General features: G+C 35.0%; 1 protein-coding gene across 2 annotated transcripts in view; it reads left to right on the top strand.

Moving 5' to 3' along the window:
* The window catches only part of SLC49A4 (solute carrier family 49 member 4), a 69888-nt gene that overhangs the window by 8646 nt on the left and 33846 nt on the right, over nt 1-27396 (top strand). The window contains exons 2-4 of one of the 2 annotated variants that reach the window (XR_012495910.1): nt 1631-1724; nt 3048-3180; nt 3899-5994. Coding sequence is in view for 1 of the 2 variants with exons in the window: in XM_074330911.1 (XP_074187012.1) it covers nt 1631-1724; nt 16915-17180; nt 21477-21606 (490 nt within the window). In the remaining variant the exon portion in view is untranslated. Of the gene's footprint in view, nt 1-1630; nt 1725-3047; nt 3181-3898; nt 5995-16914; nt 17181-21476; nt 21607-27396 lie in introns of those variants that run through there. The other variant, XM_074330911.1, reaches the window with a different exon arrangement.

Here is a 27396-nt window from a genome sequence, read left to right as displayed (position 1 = left end):
CAAACCAAATATTTAGGAAAAAAATAGATATCACGTAGAATATAAGCCTTACAGTCCCAAATCTGTAAAATTTTATTCAGTATTTCAAGGGCATCCAGTATAACCTTATAAGAGCCACATTTTGCAAGTTTAAGGTATTTATGACCATGAGTGTACTTTTTATTAATTACACTCTATTTCCTGTGGCTGTAATATGGTTTTCAAATCTGATCTGTGTTCTTTTAGTAGAAGCAGTAAATGAGTAGGATGTATGCATTACTTGTTACCGAGAAGCACAATTTTCTGTGCTATTCCTTTTGCCAAATTGTATTAATCATGTTTGGATCATATAAGAATATTACAAAGTTAACTCAGTTCATATCACAAATCGTCCTCAAAGTAGCATGTGTGTGCCTGACCCAGATCTCAAGATTGTTTTCCTTAGTAGGTTTAATCTGCATAGTTACAGTTTTGTTGACTTTTAGTTTCCTTCAAGTAGAGAAGCCCTTTGAAAACCAAACATTTAACCATCTCCCCTATGCCAAAACAAGAAAGGTCTGAAAAAGAAAAAAAATGCATTGTACAGATTAAGTCTGTTCACTGTGAAATGGTTTCAAAGAGGTGTTGAGTTTGGGAGAAATTAGAAGAAATGTTGCTACCTTTGCCACCCACTCAGTATGAGCCACCTCTGTGATGTGGCTGCCACAGGCAGTAAGATAGTATTAGTTTAGTAGTAACAGAAGTACAGCATGCCAATAGTATTAGGTTGGTGCAAAAGTAATTGCGGTTTTTGCAATTATTTTTAACCCTTTAAACTGCAATTACTTTTGCACCAACCTAATAGGACGCTATAGCCCTGTTGCATTACTCTGCCGTATCCCGACTATTGTGTCTATTTTTGGTTACCTTATTTTTATATTCTGTTTTATCTTGTGACCGGCCATTGGCACACATTTTGAAAATAATTGGTCATACTGGGATACAAAAGGAAAAGCTGTTGGATCCACAATATCTTCTAAAATCCTAAACCACGTTCTTTTTTAAGTGGCATCATTCTGTAAGTTGAAAGCCATCTGATAAGTCAAGAAAAATAAAAAGACCATTGTATTAATAATCAAAGGGTTTTAAAGGACTACCACCTATGACCCTATAACAAGGATTCGCTTATCCTAGTTATAATATAATATACATAATTGGCCAGCTGTCATTTTTTGAGAAAACTTATTAAAGTAATAATCTATCACCTTAAAAAACATTTTAGAGGCAGATTAGAGTTTTTGTAACTTGCATTTGAAAATTAAAAATTTTGTATTGGAGATATAAAACTAAAATACCTAGTTTTTTAAAATTATTTTTGGTCTTACATGTGAACAAAACATTCTAGCCATTTACTGTGAAAAACTGGAGCTAATGGAACTTCTTTCTCTATCCTTGATGTGATCATTCAAGTTTTCTATTAAAGTTAGAATAATTTCATTTTGACCATGTAGAGGACTTTTTCCCCCATGTTAGGCATTATAGCCCAAAGCCATAATATTAGAACATAGTATCAGTATGATTGAGTAATAAAAAACAACAACCTTTGTTCTTAACATTGGACTCACTTGAAGAGAAAATAGAAAATAATGCAGATGTTTATGTTTCCTTTTAGGTCTTCGGATAACTGTGCTTCTGACATCTTTCCTTATGGTTTTGGGAGCTGGTCTAAGATGCATACCTGTATCAGACTTAATGCTCAAAAGAAGGTAAATCCTATAAATAACTTAAAAATGTTCCTACATTTTTCCTTTTGTTATGAGTATATTATATATGGTTGGTTATAAACTTTTAGTGAACACTTCCATTTTTAAGATGATCAGTAGAAGGTTGTATTTATAGTAGTATTTATTTTATTCACTATTTGATGATTCAATATAGACATTTATTAGTTGTCATAGGGAAGATACTATACTAGTTCCACAAATAAAAAGAGAACAAGTTCATCTTCATGCTATCCAGCAGCATAATAAGGAAGAGTAATGTATTTAATGCCATAGAAGAGGTATAAAACTGCCCTGAGAAACTGAGAGACATTTTGGCTGAGGGTATCAAAAAGAAGAGTGCTTAAGGGAGGTGATAATTAAACTAGGCATTGAAGGATGAGTAGAATTTTAATAACTATAGTTAGGGAAAGGATATTCTGGGGTAGAGGAACAGCAGGAGCAGAGGCATGGAGGCAGGTAAGCATAGGCCTCTTCTGGGATGGGTACTGTGTTTCCCCAAAAATAAGACCTAGCCAGACTATCAGCTCTAATGCGTCTTTTGGAGCAAAAATTAATATAAGACCCAGTATTATATTATACCCAGTGTTATATTATATTATTATACCCAGTCTTATATTATATAAGATCCAGTCTTATAGTAAAATAAGACCGGGTCTTATATTAATTTTTGCTCCAAAAGACACATTAGAGCTGATTGTCCAGCTAGGTCTTATTTTCGGGGAAATATGGTAGGTAGTTTTATTTCTGCAACTGGGGTCCTTGGATTTATTCTCAGGGGGTGTAAGGTCCATGGAGATTTTAAAATTTTGTTTCCCTTTTGGTTATAATATTAAAAATTATTTTGCCAGTAATAATCTGTAATTAAACGACATTTTTATTCACCAGAACGTTTCTTTGACCATAATTTCTTAAATTAGTGTTTCTCAAACTGGGATCCTTGGATGTGACCTTGAAAGCCATTGAGAAGTGTTTTTCCTTTAAAAAGAACCCATAAATTATTCAAGTTTGGGAGACAGGTCTACAGAATAAACTATAAGAATGGGATATAAAGAGATGAGTGTAGAGCAGGGTCTCCAGATTATGAAAGCTCTTGATGCTATCCTATAGAATTGTATTTTCCTCACTAGACAGTTGGGAGCCACTTAGGTTCTGAATCAGAGTAGCAATAAAATCAGACCTATGTTAGGTAAACTACTGATTTGAGGTATGTAAGATTAATTACAGATACTGCCAGCAGGAGACTAGGAAAGATGCAATGAGAGCCCAAGCTGGAGTCATTCTTTTGTTTGTTTATTCATTTATTAGTTCATTCATTCAACACAATATACAGAGCTCCCACTGTGTGTTCTGGGCATGGGGAATACATCAGAGAACACAGTAGACAAATCCCTGCCTCATGGAGTTTACTTTCCAGTTGTGGAGACTCACAATAAACTAGGTAAATAAGAAAAATATATATTATATGCTATGGAAAAAATAGAAAGAAAGAATGATTTAAAATGTCAGGGGAAGGATGGTAAAATTTCAGAAAGAATGGCTGAAAAAAACCGGGAAAGATCACGTTTTCAGATAAAAACCTGAAGGAATGATGCATATCTAGGAGACAAGAGAGACTAGCAAGGGTAAAGAGTGGGAAGGAAAGAGCACAGCTGGCAGGGAGGCTGGTATGGCTGGAGCTGAGTGAAAGACTTTATGGGAATGGTGGTAGGAAATGAGACCAGAACTAGTATGCATGGTGGTGGGAGTGTGAGGCGAGGTCCTTTAAGACTGTCAGCTTTTTCTGAACTAGGAAACCACTGGAACCTAGCTCAGTTTTGAGCTGAGGAGAACCATAGTCACAGTCTGCTTTATTGAGAATAGACTGAAGCTAGAGGTCAAGGGCAGGAGTAAGGCGAACTGTTAGGAAACCAGTGCAGTAAACTAGGTGAGAGATGATGGTGACTTGGGCCATAGTGATGGCAGTGGTGGTGGTGAGAAACGGTCAAATTCTGATTATATTTTGAAGGATTTGCTGATGGATTGGATAAGGGGAATAAGAAAGAGTGGAGCTCTGCAAAGTTGAAAACATACCATAACTTAATAAAGGCCATATACGACAAACCTGCAGCTAACATCATACTCAAAAAGAACTAAAAGTGTTCTGTGTTCTTCTTAAGATCAGAAACAAGAGAAGACTTTCACCACTTTTATTCAACATAGTTTTGGAAGTCCTAGCCACAGTGATCAGACAAGAAAAGAAATAAAAGGCATCCAAATTGGAAAGGAAGAATTAAAATTATCATTATTTACAGATGACATCCTAATATATAGAGAGAACCCCAAAGATTCTACCTAAAAACTATTCGAACTGATAAATGAATTCACTAAAGTAAAAGGATACAAAATTAATATTCAGAAATTGGCTGTATTTGTGTACACCAATAATGAACTAACTGTCAGAAAGAGAAATGAAGAAAACAATCCCATTTACAATTGCACCAAAAACTAAACAAAACATAAAAAAAGCTACGAATAAATGTAACCAAGTAGGTAAAAGACCTGTACTTAGAAAACTGTAAGACACTGAAGAAAGAAATTGAAGAAGATACAAATAAATGGAAGCACATACTGTGCTCATGGATAGGAAGAATTAACATCGTTAAAATGGCCATACTACCTAAAGCAATCTATAGATTCAGTGCAATCCGTATCAAAATATCAAAGGCATTTTTTACAGAACTATAATAAATAATCATAAAATTTATATGGAACCACAAAAAAAAAAAAAACCCATATAGCTACAGCGATCTTGAGAAAGAAGAACAAAATCGGAGGTATCACACTACCTGGTATCAGACTATACTACAAGGCCATAGTAATCAGAACAGTATGGTATTGGCATAAAAACAGACACAGATCAGTGAAACAGAATAGAGAGCTCAGAAACAAACCCACTCCTATATAGTCATTTAATCTATGACAAAGGAGGCAGGAACATACAGTGGGGTAAAGCCAGTCTATTCAATAAATGGTGTTGGGAAAACTGGACAGATACATGCGAAAAAAAAAAAAAAAGAAAGAAACTGAATCACCTTCTTACACCACAAAATGGATTAAAGAGGTAAATGTACTCGTAAGACCTGAAACCATAAATTCCTCTAAGAAAACAGAAAGTAATCTCTCAGACGTTGCTTTTAGTGATATTTTTTCTGGTCTGTCTCCTTGGGCAAAGGAAACAAAAGAAAAAAAAAAAACACAAATGGGACTACATCAAACTAAAAAGTTTTGCACAGCAAAGGAAACCACCAACAAAATGAAGAGACAATCTACTGAATGGGAAAAGATAGTCGCCAATGATACATCTGATATGGGGTTAATATACAAAATTTATAAAGAACTCACAACTGAACACCAAAACAAACAAACAAATAAACAATCCATTTTAAAAAATGGACAGAAGACCTGAATAGACATTTCTCCAGAGGACATACAGATGGCTAGTAGACATATGGAAAGATCCTTAATGTCACTACTTATCAGAGAGATGGAAATAAAATCCACAGTGAGATACCACCTCACTCCTGTCAGAATGGCTATCATCAATAAATCAGCAAGCACCAAGTGTTGACGAGGATGCAGAGAAAAGGGAATCCTTGTACACTGTTGGTAGCATTGCAAGTTGGCACAGCCACTGTGGAAAATGGTTTGGAAGTTCCTCAAAAAATTGAAGCTAGAACTACATTATGACTCGGCAATTCTACTTGTGGGTATTTATCCAAAGAAATCCAAAACACTAATTTGAAAAGATATATGCGCCCCTATGTTCAGTGCAGCACTGTTTACAATAGCCAAGATATGGAAGCAATGTAAATGCCCATCAATAGATGATTGGATAAAGAAAATATGATACATACATACAATGGAATATTACTCGGCCGTACAAAAGAATGAGATCTTACCATTTGCAACAACGTGAATGAACCTAGAGGGCATTATGCTAAGTGAAATAAGTCAGACTGAGAAAGACAAATACCATATGATCTCACTTATATATGGAATCTAAAGAACAAAATAAACACACAAACGAAACAGACTCATGGGCAGACAATAAACTGATGGTTGCCGGAGGAGAGGGGGATTGGGGAGCTGGATGAAAAGGGTGAAGGGATGAAGAAATACAAATTGATAATTACAAAATAGTCACAAGGATGTGAAGTACAGTATAGGGAATATAGTCAATAATGTTGCAACTACTGTGTGTAGTGCCAGATGGGTACTAGACTAATAGGGTGGGGGGGGGGTCACTGCATAAGTTACATAAATGTCTAACTACTATGCTGTACACCTGAAACTAATATAATAGTGAATGTCAACTGTAAGTGAAAAAAATTTTTAATAAATAAAAATACCTTCTTCGTTAAAAAAACAGGAGGAGGGGAGAGAGAGAGAAAAAGAGAGAGAGGAATTCGAAATGACTACTTGCTCTGGGAAGTTGTGGGAATGGAAAGGACAGCACAGATGTGTAGAGTAATGAGAGAAAGAGATTGACGGCAAGATGATTAAAGTTTCACTCTAGAGACTCTGAAATTATTGAATCCATTCACAGAGACAGGGGACACAGAAGTAGGAAGGAGTGAATTTTAGGGACAAGATGTTGACTTTAGTCTGAAACAGAATTTTTCAGTTTCAAAATAAATGCTGTTCATTTTCAAATTTTCAAAATGTGTTATCTTTTCAAATAAAAGAGCACAAGTGTTTTATATTTTAAAAGGAAGACAGCAAAATCATTTGGGTTTCTCTGGAAAGCTAGTCTTCATTTCCTATCCTTCTGAGTGAGGTTTAAATGAGGCATTTCATTATTGTGTTATAGATGGTGTTAATTTTTCAAACATCCAGTTTTTTTTTTAAGTATCTACAGCTTTTAAGTACAACTTTCAGTAAGCTTAAATTCAACAATGCATTCTTTAAAAATGGCTATTAATATTGTTAGCTTTTCTTCTGTTTTGGGCCATCATACTATTACTTCTCTCTAATCTTATATCTTTCCATATATATACTTTCCAGATACATACTTTCATATACTTTCCAGATAAAATTCCAAGAATAACAAAGAGTTGACTCTCTGTGTTAGTGGAGAAGATGGTATGAAAAAGAAACAGAGTTCATAAAGAAATGTAAACAAAGATAGGAAAGTGAAGAAAGAAATAAAAGTTCAGAGAGATTGACTCCTTCCTAAAAAGAGGATATAAATTGAATTTCAATCCTTGTGTGTTCATCTATAAAGAATGTAGGAATATTATCTCCTTGAGATGAGACTTTATTTTATGTCTATGCAGTATTTAAGTAGTATTATTGACAGTGCATATGCAGCTGTTAAAATGAAAATGCTACAATTGGAATATGTATTTTTGACTAGTAGGTTCAATATGTCACCCGTTTAAAGCTTCAGTCTTCACCTGACACTCAGTGGAAAGGATTAAAGACCTTTAATATGCATCTGCCCAGCATTGAAACAAGCATTTCGCCATTTGTATTTTTGTGCTCCTGTTTTACTTGGAGTTTTTTGAGTTTCTGGGCTCAGTCCTCTGGAAAGGTGTCTTTGTACCCTCGGCTTCCTGTATTTTAGCTTCTGTAAGTCTTAAGACACAAGAATAGCAGCTTCCTGACAAGCGCTTTCCTCAATCAAAACAACTCTTACCACCTTCCTAATGGTGTTCTAGCTCTGCATAATATTATTTCTTTTATGTGCATAGTACCAATGAAAATTCAGGAAAAATTACTTTGCCACTTTTGTCTTATTAATATCATAGATAAATAAGGAACTTAGAGTAATGAACTATAAAGCATTTCTTCTTCTATGATAGAGAAGAAATCACACCAAAAAAAAGTGTAGAGGCAATGCTCTATAGTGTGAAATGTTTTATTGTATGCCCAGTGAACAATTTAAAAATTTCTGAAAGATGAATTTATAGTAAATTATATCTGCTGTCAATCATAAGAGTATCTAGTTACTTCCATAACGCGTGCCCTGTTATCTTTCAATTTAGTGTAACTTTTATTAGTACAAACAATAGATAACATTTACTAATGTGTGTTAAATAAATAGTATGGATCTAGTAAATATAGATTTTCTAGAAATGTACTTCCTTATGAAATGCTTTGCAGCTGGCAAAATTACATTTAAAATGATTATATACCAGAAAAGATAAATTGTGTAGTTTATGGTTTTGTAACAACCACTTATCTATCTGAAAAAGAAAAATGAAGATGAACCTTAACTCTCTACCTTATCACTTAAGTAAATTTTAGTTGAATCCAAGATTTAAATGTAAAAACATGAACCATAAAAGTATTAGAAAATAAGACTGTTCTTTAAAAACCTTAGAATGGAGGCTTTCCAACTACAACACAAATCCCAGAAGCCATAAGTGAAAGGCTAACTACATTTGACTACACAAAAATTTAGAATATCTGCATGGTTGAAAATACTATAAACCAAAGGGCAAGTTAATAACTAGCAAATGTTTGCAACAAGAAGAAACATAGCAATGCAGTAGGAAAATGCATGACATGAGCAAGTAATGGAAGAAATTAAAATACAAATGACATAAACTTAAGAAAATACTTAACTTTCCATCATAATTAAAGAAATGAAAATTAAAACAGCGATTAGATGTGTGTTTATTAGCAAAGATGAAAACATATGACAATGTGCTATGTTGCTGAGGTGTAGAGAAAAACAGTCAACTCTGATGTGTGAGTAGTTCAGGGCATCCTATTTGGAGGGCATTTTGGCAGTTTTACCAGCTTCAAAATGCTCCTGTCCTTTAATCCAATGTTTGCACTACTAGAAAATTAGCTCACATATAAAGCTCTACCAGTTTGCAAGGACAACCATGTTTGTTCAACTTTGCTGCTAATAGCATATGGCTGGATGCAACCAAATGTCTTCAACAGGACTGGTTATGGTGAAGTACTATTTGGTGGAATAGTATGCAGCTGTGAAAAGGAAGGAAAAGTTTTGTAAGTGCTGATATGGAGTAATCTCTGATATATTGCTGAGTTTTATAAAAAGGCAAAATTTACATATTATATACCATATTATCTTTAATATCTTCCTGCATAGAAAAAACTGGTGTGGATATATATGCCATTATTTGGCAAGGACTGTTTCTGAAAGAAACCATTACCTTTGGTTGTTTCTCGGAACCAGTAGACTAGGTGGAAAGGAGATTTACTTTTTATTTTATACTCTTTCCTACTCTTGGGAATATTTTTACTGTATGTATATATTACCTTTTGACTGAGAACACTAGTTAAGTGAAATAATGAGAGCTTCAATAATGAGATTAAGAGAAGGAAAGGCAAGAAAGGGTTAAACGTAAATTTCCCCAGTACAGAAATATAAATCTTTTAATGTAAAAATGAACAATTGGTAGATTTAAGAATTCAAGACTCTTCTCTGTAAAACACATAAGATTCATATCCCCCTAGGTCAGTATTTCTTTAAAAGTATGACCCACAGACTACCTGCTTATGACAACTACAGCACCTTGGGCCCCACTCTAGTCCTATTTATTTAGTCTCTGGAATGAATCCCCAGAATCAACGATTTTAACAAGCTCCTCAAAGGAGAAGACCCACAGCCCTGTCCAATTATTGCATCTGACACAAAATCCAGAATCTCTGGAGTCTGTCAGGCCTTTGTGGCTCGGAAGTGACTCCTTTCATTGTTCTCGTGGCTTTTGGCTTTGTCGTCTGGAAGGCTCTTTTTTGTCCGTTATCCTCAGTGGCCACACCCATGACTATCAGAGGACATGCGCTTTCTTCATGGGGTCTGCAGAGCTTTTGCATTTCACGTTCTGCCTGGTGCTGAGTTGGGGACCTGAGGCTTGCTTTAGGGATCGCAATCTTAAACCTTTCTAGAACTGTTTTGTAGTGTCTGCCCTCTAGAAAGGCACATAGCTGTGCCAACACCTTGATTGTGGCCCAGAGAGACCCACATTGGACTTCTGATTTATAGAACTGTAAGATAATAAATTTGTATGATTTTAAAGCTACTAACTTTGTGGTAATTTATTATGAAAGCAATGGAAAACTAGTACAGCAAGTTACTTATGGGTATATATTCTTTAGTGATACTCAGTGTCAGGAAGGCAGGTCCTGTCAACCACTACTAATGGGAATGTAAATTACTGCAAACCCTTCTGAAAAACAATTTGGGAGTAGGTTTCATAAGGCCTAAAATGTTCATACCTTTGATTTATTGACCTTAAAGAAATAATTTGGAAAGTGGCAAATATTTACATACAAAGATTTTCACAACAGCATTATTAATATTAGCAAATAAGTAGCAAACATTAGGAAAATGTTTAAATAAGTTTTTGTACATCTGTATAATAGACTTCATGGAGCCAATAACAATTATAATTATAAACTATAAAGAATCTTTAATGAAATGAGAGAATGCCTATGATAAACTATAAAGTTAAAATAATTTAGTGCATAAAACTGTATATTCAATATGATATCTGTGGTTACCTATGCTTAAGTATTGATTGAGAGATACATTGGAAAAAAAACTAAAAGAAAAAAAGACTGAAAAATCAAAATATTAGTCATGGTTGAGTTATTTAATTGAATTATTGACTGTATGGATTTTTTTCTTTGCACTTCTTTTCTACTATGAGTATATATACTTTAAAGCTAAGAGTACAAATAAAAGTTTTAAGACAAGAAAAACATTATGAGACAAAGTGGGGGGTGATAGACATCTCTCAGATCTGTCCATTTTTCCCGTGTCTTGCTGAGAGATTATTGCATTTGGCCTTAGTAAATACCCTGCAAGATAGATAGAGTATTTTTGAAGAAATTGAAACAGAAAAAGAATAAGTGATTCACCAAAGATTATATGGTTAATATATTTAGCTAAGACTGGAAGCTGAGTCTTCTGACATCTAATCCAAAATTCTTTCACTGTGTTTTTTATGTACTTTCTATAACCGGTACTTGATAAATTATTATAAGCTTCTTTAGGGCCAAAGCTGTAATGCTCATCTTTATATCCCCTTTAGTGTCTAGTTGCAGGTACCTTGACTATAGTAGATATTTAATAGATATTGTTAATTGAATCATAATTGGCCAAAATTATTAAAGATACAAAAATGAAATAGATTTTCATAAAAGAAAACTGAAATTACTATAACAGTCTTTAGAAGGCTCATTTCCTTTCCACCATCATCCGTGTTTCTCCCTTCCTAACTTCCCTTTCCCTGTAATTAATTCATACCATCTCTGACCCTTTTTATTGCCCTATCTTTTCTTGGGTTACATAAAGGAAAACTATTTCTAGCACTTAACGCCATTTTTAGTATCCAGGAAATGCTGTAACACATGAATTTAATCTGATGCAAGATAATTAGGAATTGGGAATGGGGAGAAAGTTTGTGAACCATTAGCATATTCTAAATTATTTCATATTAAAAATATATAGAATTTAATTTAAGACTGCTAAACTTACACTGAGGAAGTATCTGCTAAGTTTCTAAAAAGCTGACTATCTAATGTTATCACCAATGCTAGTCATAATAAACTGAAGGTTTATAAACTAGGTCTATACACAGAATAAAAATATGCTAGCTACAACATGCCTTTGGATCTGAGAACCTTGGGTTATCTTAACAATCAATGATTTTTATCACTACTACTAACAGAGAATGTTCAGAATGAGACCAGGTGGAAGAGTAGAGAGATTTGTGGACTGGTGAAATCAGTTCTAATTTTACTTTCTAGTCCTGGCTTAGCCATTAGCTAGGTTTATAACTGTGGAGCTCCCCCCAACAATTTTTGTTATAAAGGGGAAGTTATAAAATTATAAGTGTGATTTTTAAATGTGTTGTTAGCCTTTCTGGAACTCACTTTTTATATCTATAAAATGAGGAGAGTGGGTTGTCTAGGTGAGGTTTGACATCTTTTCCAGCTATAAAACTTCTAATGCTAAAACGTATTATTCTACGTAGAAAATAATTTAAGAACGATAGGTGTTTGTTCCAGGATGTCAGGCAGCAAAAGGTTAGGATATCAGAATATCATTAAATACAAACTGAAATGTCAAGTACAGTAGAAAACGTGAACTATAGGTCTTTAGTTTGAACTTTAGCTATTGGCATTTGTTCGAAAAGCTGTAGTATATTGAACAATATGACAAAAAATGCAACTGTGTGCAAAGCCATACCATGTGCCCTGAGGCCTCAGCCTCTCTATGGGAAGGGGCTCTCACTGGGGCTGGAGGGGCACAGGGCAAGGGCAGGGCTTGGGGAGGCCTCAGTAGGTCCCCCCTGGCCTACCGCAAGCCCCAGCAGTCTGATGCTAGGGGGCAGCAGCCGGCCTTCCTAGTCTTGGCCATCTAGTTCTGCTGATGCTGGAGAACCTGGACTTTTAATCTTTCTCGCTAGGGAAATTCCCCTCTCTTTGATCCATTTTCCCACCTGCCTGTGGGGATGGCACAAACCAGGCCTCCAAAGTACGCAGAAGCTAGGTAAGGAGAAAGAAAGAGAAAAGGAAGAAGACCAGAAGGAGGAAGAAGGGGTGGGGTGGAGAGGAAGTTAAGGAGTCAGTGAGAGGAGACTGGGATAGAGAGCGTGACAGTTGCCCCTTGGCAGATCTGTCACAGCTTGATCTACAGAGGTCAGACTTGGCAATCCCCTAACTGCGAATGTACACTGTCTTCATCAAGCATGAAGTTTCAAGAGAGGAAGCAAGAGTTAGACCCCTGAAATTAGTCAGTTTCCAGAGAGCTCCCTTTCTGCTACAGAGCTGATTGCCCAGGAGACAAAACTGCTTCTTTACACTCCTAATACCTGCCTACCCTTCCCAAGTCCATTATTAAAGACAGGACTAAAGTGCTGCCTCGCTTTTATCACCCTCAGTGTCTTTTTTAAAAAGCTTTATTTCCAGAATATTTGTTAATCACCTTGTTTTTTGTATTGCTGAATTTAAACTCTTTAAAATTTGTAACTGGAACTGATGTGATGTATGTGTTTAGGTAACTGAAGTTTTAAAGCGCAGGCTAGTTGTGTATTTCAGTGACCCCACTTCCCTCCTTTGAATTAGTCCATGCCTTCCTAGAGAGCCTCCACTCTGCCCTAGCACTTCGTGAATCACTTTGGGGAATTCAGAAGCCCTGGTCCTTCCCCACAAGGAACTTAGCTGTTACATGCAAAACAATACTGCAGCGTGGCACGATGACACAGAACAATAGACATTAAATTACATGAGTTACTTCACTTTACTGAAAATTGTGAATCACTCCTCTTTTGTTTTTCTGTGTTAGTTTTAACAGTCAGCTCAGATCAATAACTATTAATTTCTGAAAGCCAGCTTCTTTCACGAGTGCTTAGAAAGCATTAGGACAATCACGAGTTGCATTTATCTTCCCATAAGTGAAGGCAGAGAGACTTCTTCAGTTCAGACTATTGATTTAAGCTGGGTGTTTTTTCTTTTCACATTGCCAAGCTTATCTACCTAATTTTTGTTCTGGCATCTGTTTCTAACGACTAGAATGAATAGTCTAAATTGAATTTCCATTTCCTCAGGAGACTGACTTCCATCTTCAACATTCGGAAACTGTTCCTACTCAGATCATGAATGAGCTCCTTGTTGCAGACTCCATTTCAGTGAAATGATCTGTTTGTTTGATTTGATGCTATCAACCACTCATTCTTATGTTCTTGATACCTTTCTCTCCTTAGTGGCTTTGGTGGCAATCTTACCTCTTTTATTTTTTTTCTGCCTCTATAATAGCTCTTCTCAATCATCTTTCCAGACTCCTCTTCCTCTATTTAAAAAATATTGGTATTCTCCAGTGTTTGTTCCCCACCTCCAACATATGTCTCTTAGCTCCGACCTCTTTCCTTAGCTTCTAACTGATATTAATCCACTTAGTGAACAGTTTATACAGTTATGAGTGCACCTCCCCCCAATAACCAGTCATTCTTCTATCCGCATCTATTGTATGGCTAGAAACAGTTCTCCAAACCTGCTCTCCTCTGTGGCCCCACTGTTTCTGTCAATACTGTCAAAGCGTCCTGGTCCTGGTCCCCGCCTGCAAGTGTCCCACTCTGGCCTTCCTTCAGCTTTGCTGTTCCCCATGGGCTGAGAAGCGTGTAGGGCCAAAGAAATGCACCCGCCGTGCCCACCACCTTCTAGTCGTACCAGACCCCGGGAATCCGTGCAACAGTCTTCTTTCCCAGGCCTGTTCTTCTAACAGTGGACTGCATCCCTGGTGTGAACTCCCTAGGCCCCAGGGGCAGCTGTTTGGAAGGGGATAGATGGAGCTCAGCTGGAGCTGGAACTTCAGGTCCCCTTGCATACATGTGAAGCCCCTGCGCAGAGGTGAGAGGAGACGGAGAACAAGCAGGGACCTCCACTGTCACAGGCCCCATAAGCTTGAGGGACAGGACTAATTATTGTCTTACTTTTCTTTGCATCCCTGGTAGGGTGCTGGTAGGTGATGCTTCAGCTACTTTTAGATTCTTAAGGACAAGGGCTTTAGCTTTTTAATTTTATTTTCCTATATGCTTAGGCCTATCACAGTGCTTACTCAATACACAGTGAATACTCAGTACATGTTTGTTGACTGAGTTAAGAAACACAGCTTGTATTGAATAATTTATAAAAATTTTATCTCCTTTATTGGCATTATAAAGAGTTTATTATAATGTTTGTGTGGTTTTATTATGTTTTATGGCCAGCATTGTTCCAGAAAAGCATACTTTTAATTCTGCACTACCATTAAATGGGAAAACTAGATTTTATATATAAAACTGAATTTTATTTTTAAATATATTTTTACAAACCTTAATTTCATAAAATAGAGTAAGGTAATGGTGGTGACAGAGAATAGTATCAGGCAAACATAAAAATCTTGATCATACAGATTAGTGTTATGTCCTGGTTACCAGGACAACAGTGCTTATAACTAGTTATATAAGTAACTGCGAAGCCTGAGGGACTCTAGGATACAAGTGTGAGAAGGAGCAGGGCTAAGTTCTGGAAAACTTCAGGCTGCTGGAAAGAACAGGACTGGGTTTCCCTGCGAGGTTTTCCATAAATTCAGAGGGTAACCCCAAGATCCTGTAGGTCTCAGTTCTATAGAGCTCGTTTGTGAGGAGTGTTTGTGTATAATGACTTTTAGTGCAAAAATCACATAGTTATTTAAGTTAGAGTAATTAAAAAATACCAAATCAGCATGTTTTAATTCCTGAGGTGATTTTTCACTATGATAATACATATGTTCTAAGTTGGCCCCCCCCAAGTTCAGTGACCTTGTAGACTTAGAAATGTCCCTAGTATCATACTTGCTTTGGATTCTGCTTTAGCATATGTACCACGCTGTCATGAGAAATATTCTGCTCTGAGAATTAAGTCACCTGGACTTGGATGACACTTACATTACTGCAAGCTCGCATGTTCTACGACTCTGACGTTTGCTGCTTGGAAAACAGTCCATTCGTAATTCCACGGAGGGGTAACAAAGAGCTAAGCCATGGCAATACTTTGAGTTTTATACCTTACCCTGAGGATTCCTACTGTTACATCAAGTTTTTGTTTGGTTTGGTTTTTTGATAGGTTGTTTCTTCCATGTCCTCCTCCTACTCTTAACATATTTAGGCATAATAAAATATACTCATTCCAACCATTCTGCCTTTAGATGAGTCTTTCAGGAACTCCTCATTAAAAGCAACAACAACAACAACAAAAGTATTAAATATCAAAGCAGTTAATCTTTATGAGCCATCATGTACTGTCTGATTGTTGTGCCATCGTGAGTCATGATTAAGGGAGTCATGATTAAAGCCACTTAATAACATTGTTTCAAAAATATTTCTGTGAAGAAATTGCTGTGTGACAGCTTGGGATCTACTGGCTTTGAAGGAGGCATTCGGTTTATAAACAGCTTAAACTGTTTTTGTTATCTGGAAAATAGTTCCCTTACACAAGATTTCAAAATGTCATTACTTTTCCTAATTTAGTAATGATGCTTGGAGCTATTTTGCCTTCAAATAATTTTTCCAACATTTACAAAGATGTGAGCAGACCTAATTCACATATTTCACTTCCCACTCACTTATGCTTCTGTATTGGGGCCCTACCTACCTCTTTCTCATATGCCTGTTCATTACCTCCTCCTGCAGTCAGGAAACTTTTTCTAAGTACCCTGAGGTGGCAATGGTTTAAAAAGAGATTTGACACCCACATGGTGATTAAAAAGCAAAACAAACAAACAAAATTCGTAGTTAGTATCATGTATATGTCACATATACTGTCCCTGCCCGTTCCTCTACCTCTGAGGCATAAGAGGTGGACTCACCTCCCTTTCTTGTCTGTGCTTTTTTGGGCTTCTGGCTGCTTCTTCAAGGCTACTCATGAATATGAATATGTTAAGGGAGGAGGAAGAAATGTAGGGAAAGGGTTTGATCAGTAAGGAACAGGATAAAGCACTAAATAAAATACTGAGAAAAGATACCTTAACCTAACAGGTAGATGCTCAGTACATATTGAATTTAATCTCCTCATTTTACAGGAAAAGAAATGGAATCCCACAACGATAGTTAGTTGCAGACCAGTTCCTCTTCTATAAGAAGATACCATAATGACTTTTCTTTTTTATATTCCCATCACTTGTCACAGAGTAGGGACGATATTTTGAACTCAACTATATTTGTAGGACGGGTGGCAATTACTAGGTCTCTTTATGAGTGGCAATCTGATAGGATATGGATTTTGAAGTCAGACCTGGGTCTGAATCTCAGCTTTGCCTGTTAGCACTTGGGCAAATTTCTTAATCTTTCTCAGCCAAGACTCTCCCATCTCGATAGGTGGAGACAATAATAGCTTCCACATAGTGTTGTTAAAACAAATGAAACGAGGTTATTTGGAAGTATTTAGTTTGGTATGTGGCACAAATAAGAGGCTTCAATAAATATTTATGAAATGAATAGGGAGTAGCTATTACTGTATTTGATCTCCCTTATAGAGAATCAACATACATTACCATTCAGGTGTGGCATATTATTTATATGTATGTATTCTTATTGCCCTAGTTAACTGCTATTTGGCTAATATCTTTTTGTCTAGAAAATGCTTCACCAACCTCACAGCCTCTTAATTTGTTTAATTTGTTTGATTCCAGACTAATCCATGGAGGACAGATGTTAAATGGACTAGCAGGTCCAACCGTAATGAATGCCGCTCCGTTCCTCTCCACAACGTGGTTTTCTGCAGATGAACGGGCCACCGCCACTGCTATTGCATCAATGCTAAGTTATCTTGGTGGAGCATGTGCATTTTTAGTTGGACCACTTCTTGTTCCAGCTCCCAATGGGACGTCACCTCTGCTTGCTTCAGAGAATAGCAGAGCCCACATTAAAGATCGCATAGAGACTGTATTATATGCAGGTATTTTGAAGTTTTATACTTTGTCTTTTATCCCAGTCATCTTCACTCTGCTTTTTGTATACCAGATCACATCTTACAAAATACTTAAGAGGACGACTATATACATATGCATATATGTGCTTTTCTTGTCATTTAATATGGAGCTGTCTACTTGAAACTTACCCTTTCTACGAAGCTATTAAGTTTCAGATGTATTATTGCTACATGGAAGGTGATTTTCTTTAGTTTTCCCATCCATTTACAATTAAGCGCTGTGTAACACATTGTCTGGTGTCTTTTCTAGATATCTTATCAGTAGATAAAACTAAACATGATCAGCGAGAAACATTAGTTAAGCAACTATTGGTAGGTGTTAAGCTTGTTTTCTTCCTTGCAATATTTCCTTTATTGGCCATGTTCTCTAACCTAATAAACCTAGGGTACCCACGGTTTATTATTCTCTGCATTTCCTACTCTCTGTGTGTTTAGTCTATTTATAAGGGATATTGACCTTTCCAAACATTCTCTTGGATCCTTTCTCTTTATTTCTAGAGCCAAACCCTAGTCTACGCTTATATTACAGTCTCCTACAAATCTCCTTAAATATATTCCCTCTCCCCATGTGGCTGTTCATTATTTCCTTCTGTATTCAGAAAACTTTTTGTGTTTACTGTGCTCATATACCAAGCACTGTGCTAAGCACCGGGAGTTGGTAAGGTCACTGGTGAGACAATTGTCCTACAAATAGAGACATACAGAGCTTGGAAGGCCTAACTAGCCTGGGTTTGGGGGAAAGTTGAGGAGTCAGGGAAGGTTTTACCAAGAATATGGTAATTAAAATTAAGAATTTCATCGCTTCTCGGCCTTTTGGCTAAGATCAAGTGTAAAATTAAGAATTTCATAGGAGTTCACCAAATGTTCAAGTGAGTTAGGGTATTCTGTGCAGAAGGAATAGCAACTGCAAAGGTAGAAAAAGCATGAGAGAGCTCAACGTATACAGGGAACTGCACGTAATTTGGTATGGCTAGAGTAGTGTAAATATGTGTGTTTGGGCGTAGGTAGCACGTGGCAGAAAATGAGGCTGGACAGATAAGGGACCAGATTATAATGAACTTTGTACTAATTCATTTACTCACTTATTAATTTAACAAATACATTTTGAGATCCTATGTATCTGTCACTGTGCGAGGCCCTGAGATAAACATGGTTCCTGCCCTTACAGAACTTACAATGTCCCAAAGGATACAGACAGGTAAACATTCACTTGTAAAACAGGATGGTAAGTGCCATAACCATAGCCCTACAATTGCTCTAACAGCTCAGAGGAAGACCACTTGACTCCGATTTTGGAGGTCAAGTAGAGTTCCCTGAAGTTTATCCTCAAAAAAAGACAAATTTTAGGATGCGAGATTAATATATAAAAATCAATTGTATTTCTGTACATTAGCAGTGAGCAATCTGAACATGAAATTAGGAAAACAATACAATTTACAATAGCCTCAAAAGAGAATAAAATATTTAGGAATAGATTTAACAAAATAAGTATAAAAATCTGAAGACTATAAAACACTGTTGAAAGAAATTTTAAAAGACATAAAGAAATGGAAAGACTTCCATGTTCGTGTGTTAGAAAATTTAATATTGTGAAGATGAATATTCCCCAAATTTATCTAAAATTCAGTGTAATCTCAGTTAATATTCTGCTGCCTTTGTTTCAGAAATTGACACGCTGATCCTAAAATTTATGTGGAAATGAAAGGGACCCAGAATAGCCAAAACAATCTTGAAAGAGAATAGAGTTGGAAAACTCACACTTCCCACTTTCAAAACTTACTACAAAACTACACTAATCAAAATAGCATGGTACTGGCGTAAGGACAGACATATAAATCAATGGAACAGAAGTGAGATTCAAAAATAATAATCTTACATTTATGATCACTTGACTTTTCACAAGGGTGCCAAGGCAATTCTCTGGGAAAAGAATAATCTTTTTCAACAAAAGATACTGGAATAACTGGATATCCACATACCAACTAATCAGTTTGAACCCCTTCCTTACACCATACACAAAAATTAACTCAAAATGGATTATAAACATAAATGTGAGAACTAAAACTATAAACTTTAGAAGAAAACATAGGAGTGAATTTTCATGACCTTGGGTTAGGTGAAGCCTTTTTATAAAGGACACGAAACACACAACAAAAGAAAAAATAGGCAAATTGGTATTTTCAAAATTAAAAACATTTGTGCATCAAATTACACCATCAACAAAGTGAAAAGACAACCCACAGAATGGGAGGATATAGTTGCAAATCATATATCTGATAAAGGAATTTTATTCAGAATGTGTTTTTAAAAACTCTTATAATTGAACAACAAAAAGAAAACAACCCAATTTAAAAATGGGCAAAGGACTGAATAGACAGTTCTCCAAAGAAGATATACAAATGGCCAACAAGCATATGAAAAGATGCTCACTGTCATTAGCCATCAGGGAAATGCAAATCAAAACCATAATGAGATAAACTTCATACACAGTAGGATGGCTATAATGAATAAAATGGAAAATAACAAGTGTTGGCAGAAACTTGAGAAATTATACATTGGAACCCTTACACATTACTGGGAGGAGTATAAACAGTTTGATAGTTCCTCAAAATTTTGGAAACAGTTTGATAGTTCCTCAAAATTTTAAACACAGATTACCATATAACCCAGCAATTTCATTTCTATATATATATACCCAAGTGAGATGAAAACATACATCCATGCAAAAATTTGTATATGAATGTTCATCTTAGCATTATTTATAATAGCCTAAAGGTAGAAACAATCCAAATGTCTGTCAACTAAGTAGATTAAAAAATGTGCTATATCCATTCAGTGGACTATTTGGCAAGGAAAAAAAATAATGAAGCACTGATATATACTCCATTATGGATGAACCTTGAAAACATTATGCCAAGTGAAAGATGCCCATCACAAAAGAGCACATGTTATATGGTTCCATTTATAAGAAATGTCTGTAATACTCAAATCCATAAATACTGAAATTAGACTCATAGTAACCTATGGCTTGGAGATCTGTGGGGGTAATGGATACAGTTTCTTTCTGGGATGATGAAAAAGTTCTAAAATTGATTGCTGTGATGGTTGCACAATTCTGTGAATATACTAAAAACCACTGAATTGTGTCCTATAAATGTGTGAATTGTATATTATGTGAATTATATCTCAAGCTGTTAACAAAAATGCCAGTAGAAAGATGGGGAAAGAATATGAACAAGGCAATCACAGAAGAAATACAAATGGCCAGTAAGCATAGGGAAGTTGCTCATTCATTGCTACTAATAATTTAAAAAACTGTAAATTAAAACAATTCATTAACTTTTTGTTGCTCTTCAGATTCACAAAGAAAGACATTATTTGTGGTAAAGTGTCTTATAAGAATATAGCCCTAGAATTAGAATTATCCTACTGAAAGGACCTCTAGAAATCACTTAGTCCAATCCCTTTATTGGTATAGAAAGAGTAAGGGATTCATTTAAGTTCCAAGTTAATTAATGGCATAGGCAGGTTTATATTTCAGGGCTTCCTGACTTTTCTATGAAATTGGACACAGTTAACAAAAGCTGGGACTTCTAGGTGTCAGAACTCTGGAGGGAATGATTGAGACTCCTGGGAACGAACCTTCCCTTCTGTGGTGCTAACTAAACTCAGACTGTTTGGATATTCATTTTAGTTCTGATTGTTTAACATTCTACGTTAACTAGTCTTGTGTTTATAAATTTTCTCTCTGTCTCTTGGTTTCTCATTTTAGATATTTTCCTGTTCTGTTCAAACTTCCTGTATAGCCTATAAATGGAGTCTGTCCTGCACTATGCATCAGAATATCGTATCATCGATCAAACCTTCTCCAGTCCTGTTCTCACCAATTTTCTCAATTTCTTTATGTCTGAGGACCATGCTTATTAGATAATCATCCTAGACCTGTTTCAAAATCTCTTATAGTTCAGTACTGTTCGTTTTTAATGTGGTTTCTCTGTAGAGTAACACTTGTTTACTGCCTCAATCTTTTTCTCTACGTAGTATACCATAGCACGCCATACTTCTCTGCCTTTAGTATCATTTGTTACCTATGACCTGCTGAAATTTATGTCTTTACATATCCATCTTTCTCACAAGACTGAACTGTTTTGCTTAGGTACTATATTTTGCTTATCTTCATATGCCTAGAGCTTAGTTGATGCTCAATAAATATGTGTCAAATAAATAATACTTGAAATATTGAGCTTTTTGTGTTTCTTTCAGAATTTGGAGTTGTCTGCCTACTATTTTCTGCCACTCTAGCTTATTTCCCAACCCGGCCTCCTCTTCCTCCCAGTGTTGCTGCAGCTAGCCAACGACTGAGTTATCGGCGGAGCTTTTGTAGATTATTAAGGTAAGTGTACTTAGAATCACACTGAGTGTTCTGACTAGCTCCTTCAAGATAATTCCACATTTATTTAAGATAATTTAAGATAGTAATTTTTCAGCTACCTATGAATCAGGTTGTAAATAATTGATTAAATACTGATTAAATACTTTAGAAGGACTTCTTATCAGACATCTATCTTAAAAATTACACAAAACAAAAACCTCCGTAATTTTTGTCATCTGTACATACCACCTATACTATTATTTGCTTAATATTTTTAAAATCAAATGTTTTAGTTAAATAGTTTTATTTTATAAGGAAACATACCACATTTAATATCTGTGAAATCAGGGGTTATATCTGTTTATTTTTTCTAATATGTAAATTCTTTTTATTCATTTTGTATTTCTTAATACACATTAAAATAAACAAGTGCTAGTCAATACAAAGTGAATAAAATAAATAATGTTTATTTATTTACCTCCAGTGGGATCATACTTTGAGAAACAATATTTTATTTTATTGGTATAACTTAAATGTAATTAGATTAAATTCTGCCCTTGAAGGCTCAGATGTCCAGTACTGAATTCAATTCTTTGGATATATAGACCATCACTGGTAATTATGATTTGCAATTGGGCATCTAGAACTTACCTTTTGTGTTTTTTCCCCCGTTAGTTGTGATGAGTTTTTAATGATTCATTAGCAACTCTCTCTAGTTGGTTCTTTGTTTCCTAGTCTTCCTCTCCTACCAGATGGTAAATTCCTGTAGTCAAGAACTATGTCTTTGTGTCCCATATAGAAATTCCTGTCTCATTTGGAATATAGTATGAGCCACATAATAGGTAATTTTTAATTTTCTAGTAGCTTCATTTAAAAATGTAAAAATATGGTATAAAAATTATACCATATTTTATTTAACTTTTATACCATATTTTATTTAACCCAGTATATCTAAAATACTATTTTAACATGTAATCCATGTCCAAAATTATTAATGAGATATTTTGCATTATTTTATTCATACAAAATCTTTGAAATCCAGTGTGTATTTTACACTTACAGCATATCACAACTCAGATACTAAGTTTTCATTAGAAATACTTGGTCTGCACTTAAATTTCATCAAATTAACATTTGATCAGTGTCTCCCATATTTCACCATTTATCTAAAATTAAAAATAAGTACCTGCAATTTTTCAATTTTGTATCAGCACGTCTCTGATATTGTTTGAAAGGTCTTATATTTTATAGACAGTTGTTTGGGCCTTAATTGAAGATCTTTCTCTTCACCTCTCGAATACATTCTTTTCATAATGGTTAAAAAAATTTCCATAATTGAAATAATTACTTTTACCATGTCTCCATCCAAAAGTGGTTTTATTTTTATGCAGGAACACAAACTGTTTTATAGCCAACTGAAATTACAAGCTCAAGTCTGTTAAAAATTATTTTAAAATGTTTGTTGGACATTTAATTCTCTGATTTCGGGCAACTAATTTTCTAGATTTTATTTTTTTGCTGTTGAGAAGAAACTTCTTATAAAATTCACCATGTATTTGTTGAACATCTCTTAATATTAACCACTTAATTATCTTAATTTTTTTTTACACAAGAGACATCATTTTGCTCTGCTACAGCAAATTGCAGTTGTCATTCATTATGAAATTTGCAGCATACTTTCTTCCAGTCTCTTATTTCTTCTCCATAAAATATTCAAATAAACAAATTACAATGTTATATCATTGCGTGAAAAACAAAATATTTGGAATTGACTTCACTGACACCAAGAAGATCAGTGGCAGTTTATAATACTAGAAACAACACATGCTACAACGTGACACTACAATGTCTTATCCAGAGCAGCAGTTGAAGTAAATTGCAGTTCTACCAAAAAAATTAAGTTGTAGTATATTTAATGGAAAAGTACTTTACACTGCTTCTGTTTTTAAATTTTGATTTCAATTAATTAAAATGAAGTAAAATTAAAATTTAGTTCTTCAGTTGCACTAGCCACATTTCAAATGTTCAAGAGCCACATCTGGCTACTGGCTACCATGTTAGCATAGCTATGTAACATTACTTTTCAAACTTTAGTTCTCACCCAACTAATTTAGTAGGTTGACCACTTTAAAAACAAAAAAAGTAGAATGGAATAAAATAGAATAGAAAATATTACTGCATCACTTGTAGTAATGACACTTTTTGTGACACTTTCGTTTCAGTCTATATGTATGTATGGGTAGGTCACAAAGTAAAAATATGTTTCTTACTCTGGAGTACAGTAAAAAGTTTTTGAAAATCACCGCTACAGCACCTAGTACATTGCCTTCCACATAATAGGCAAAGAAAAAATATTAGTCAAATTGAATTATTATCAGTGGCATACATTTGTTTTATCAGTATGTTTTATCATACATTTGTTAAATAGTTTTTTTTTTAAATGTTATTTAAGTTTTTCTTTATGCCAAGCCAGAGATTAGATAGCAATAGATAATGCCTAACATTCCTTTGTCTCTTCTCATATTCGTCTGTTCACTCTGCAAGATGGCTTGCTTCTACATTTGGGCTGGCCACAGGAGTTCTTTGGACCTACCATATCCCATTCCCCTAGCTGACCCATGTAATTTTCTCTGGTCCTTCAAAGAACCCTGAAATCATACTTCCTGGATCAATCGGAATAACTGCTTTTCTCAATTCTAATTCCATTATCTGGGGGGAAAAAAATCAATGGTTATGTGCCAAAGTTTCCACCACAAATTTATTTACTATTCATATGATTCCCATCTCTTAATATACGTTTACCCTGTGTAATCTAATGTAAATGTTTCCCTCCCTTTATATATTGGTTCAATGTTTGATGATAGTGGTCGTTGTTTTTGCCTTTTAAACTTCAAGACTGTAGAGCTGAGTTGAACATGTTCCTTACTTCAGGACACAAGAACACATTCATTTATTTAGTCATTCATTCTTTTATCTATATTTCTCACTCCCATTCCCTTTCCACTCCCCTACCCAGGCCACCTCTCAATGCATTTGATGTGTTATCTGTCTGTGTGCTTTTGCAATATGTGTACTGTTTTGTATGCATCTATGTTTAATTTATCTAAATGATGGCACATTATGTATCTCATTCTGTGTGAACTTTTTTTGCTAAACACTCTGGTTTTTCATAACTTTTCATTTTGGAAATTTATAGAAATATGCAGTTACAATAGTATAACCTTCAAATCCCCATAATCCAATATTAACAATTGCCTATTTATAGCTAATATTGTTTCATCTCTACCCACTCCCCCCTTCCTGTATCACGAAGCAAATCCCAGATGACAAGTCATTTCATCTGTAAATATTTCAATATATATAATATATGTTAAAGAGTCCCTATTTTTTTAACATAAATATAGTACCATTATCATACCTAAAAACTTTTTAACAATAGTTTGCTAATATTGAATCAGTGTTTAAATTTCCAATTGTTTCATAAATGTCATAAATGTTTTTTAAACAATTTGTTTGAATGAAAATCTACATTAAGTCCATGCACTGCAGTTGGCTCAAATCCATTATAATCTTTGGTTTCCTTTGCGACTCTCTCTTTTCCTCTTTTATTTGTTGAGGAGCCATCTCTTTTGTCCCCAAGGTCTAGATTTTGTTGTTTGCCTCCTTGCGGTGTCGTTTGCTATGTTTTCCTGTCCATTGTATATCCTATAAATTGTTAACCAGAGCTATGTTCTGATTCAGGTTTTTATATTTGCTTTGGTTTTGGTTTTATAAGACTAATCCATAAGTGATGCTTCGTCTTCCGTCTGGAGATGTATGGTATCTAGATAACTCTCCTTTTGTGATATTAGCGCCCTGTTTTCAAGATGCAACTACAACTAGTTCTTTGTATCCCATCACATTTTATCTCCCCACTCCCACCGTGTAACCAGATTGCCTCCAACTCATTGTCACCACAAATACTACTGTAGGGACATCTCATGGGTCACAGTAGACCTCAGAATTTCTTTGGAAAATAGACACCACAACAGGATTGCCAGGTCATAATATAGTTAAGCTTAATTTGCCAAGTGTTGCCACATTGCTCTCAAAAATACCTGCACTTATCTATACTTCCATCAACAGTGCCCATTTCCCTGTATGCCCACCCAAACTTGGTATTATCCATCTTTTTAATTTCTGCTCTCCTAATAGGTATAAACTAATATATCTTTTAATTTGCATGGTTATTAAAGAGAGTTTGCAACTCTCATTATGTGATTGTTTGTCTTTTAAGTTTTATCTACTATAAATTCCTCTTCATAGTTTCTGCCCATTTCTTAATAGTAGTTTCTGTCATTTTCTTAATGATTTACATATTCTACGTATAAATTCCTTGTTGATTTAAAATTCTAAAAATTCAAATATATATTCGCATTCTGCCTACTAATTTTGTCCATGAATTCCTTAGTTATCAACTTTCTGGTTTTATCTTTCTTATTTAGGTTTTCAACCTACCAGAATCTTCCTTAGTATGTGATGTTAACTATTAGGTTGGTGCAAAAGTAATTACAGTTTTTGCAATAATTTTTAACCTTTTAAACCGCACTTTTGCACCAACCTAATAGTGATGCAGGTTTGTTTTTGTTTTTCTTCTCCATGAAATGAAAGTAGCATCATTTGCTAAAGAATCCTTAGCCCTTTCATTTGTAATGCCACCTTTATTGTGTATTGAGTTTCTGTATCTTAGTTATTTTCCTGCCATTGTTCTCTTTGTTCTTGGGCCAGTATTTTTATTACTTTGGCCATGTAGTTTGTCTTAATATCTGATAGGACAAAGACCTCCTTTTTCATACTGGTGGTGCCAAAAAAATGTATACGTATTTTAAGCGATGTTATCTATGTGTTACTTTTCGAAGTTGAATTGAATTACGTTAGCAATGTGTAATTACAGAAGTCAAACGTGACTTGTAGTCATCTTTTGTTATCATTATACTATATTGAGTATTACAGTTTTAATACAGTTTTCCTTTCTTAAAATGTGTATACAGTTTTTGGCGCCCTCTGTATTTTTTAAGGGTGAGTTTGCTTTCCAAAGACTTTTATTCTTCCGTATAAACTTTAGAGCATAGTTCTTGAGTTTCTAAAAAAAAAAACCAACTGGAATTTTAATTGTGATTGCATTGAATTTATAGATTAATTTGAGGTGAACTGATAGCATGGACTGTCCATCTATTTAGATCATCTTTTGTTCTCTTAATTAGATTAAGACTTGCTTCTTTTTATTTTCCCCCATAGAGATTTGGTCCTTCCTGGTTTATTCCTACATACTTTATAGTTTAGTACTTTTTAATAGTTATTGTGAATGATATCTACTTTTAATTACATTTTCAAAAAATTTTATTGGGAAACAGTGTGTTTTTCCAGGACCCATCAGCTCCAAGTCAAGTCGTTGTCTTCAATGTAGTTGTGGAGGGCTCACTGGCCCATGTGGTAATCGAACCGGCGGCCGCTGTGCTATGAGCACTGCACTCCAACCCACTGAGCTAACTGGCCGCCCTTAATTACATTTTTAAATTTAAACTTTTTATTGTGAGACTGTTGTAGATTCACATGCAGATGTAAGAAATAATCCAGAGGGATGGCATTGACTCTTACCCAGTTTCCCCCAATGATAACAATTTACAAGATCATAGTATAATGTCAGAACCAGATACGGACACTGATACAGTCAAAATACAGAACCTTTCCATCATCACAAGGATCACTCCTGTTGCACTTTTTTAGCCACACCTACTTCCCTCCCACTCTATTCCTTAACCCTGACAAACA

Source organism: Rhinolophus sinicus, linkage group LG01 (genome assembly GCF_036562045.2).
Source record: "Rhinolophus sinicus isolate RSC01 linkage group LG01, ASM3656204v1, whole genome shotgun sequence".
NCBI lineage: Eukaryota > Metazoa > Chordata > Mammalia > Chiroptera > Rhinolophidae > Rhinolophus > Rhinolophus sinicus.
Note: the sequence above shows the minus strand (reverse complement) of the source record. Positions and strands in the feature narration are given on the sequence as shown.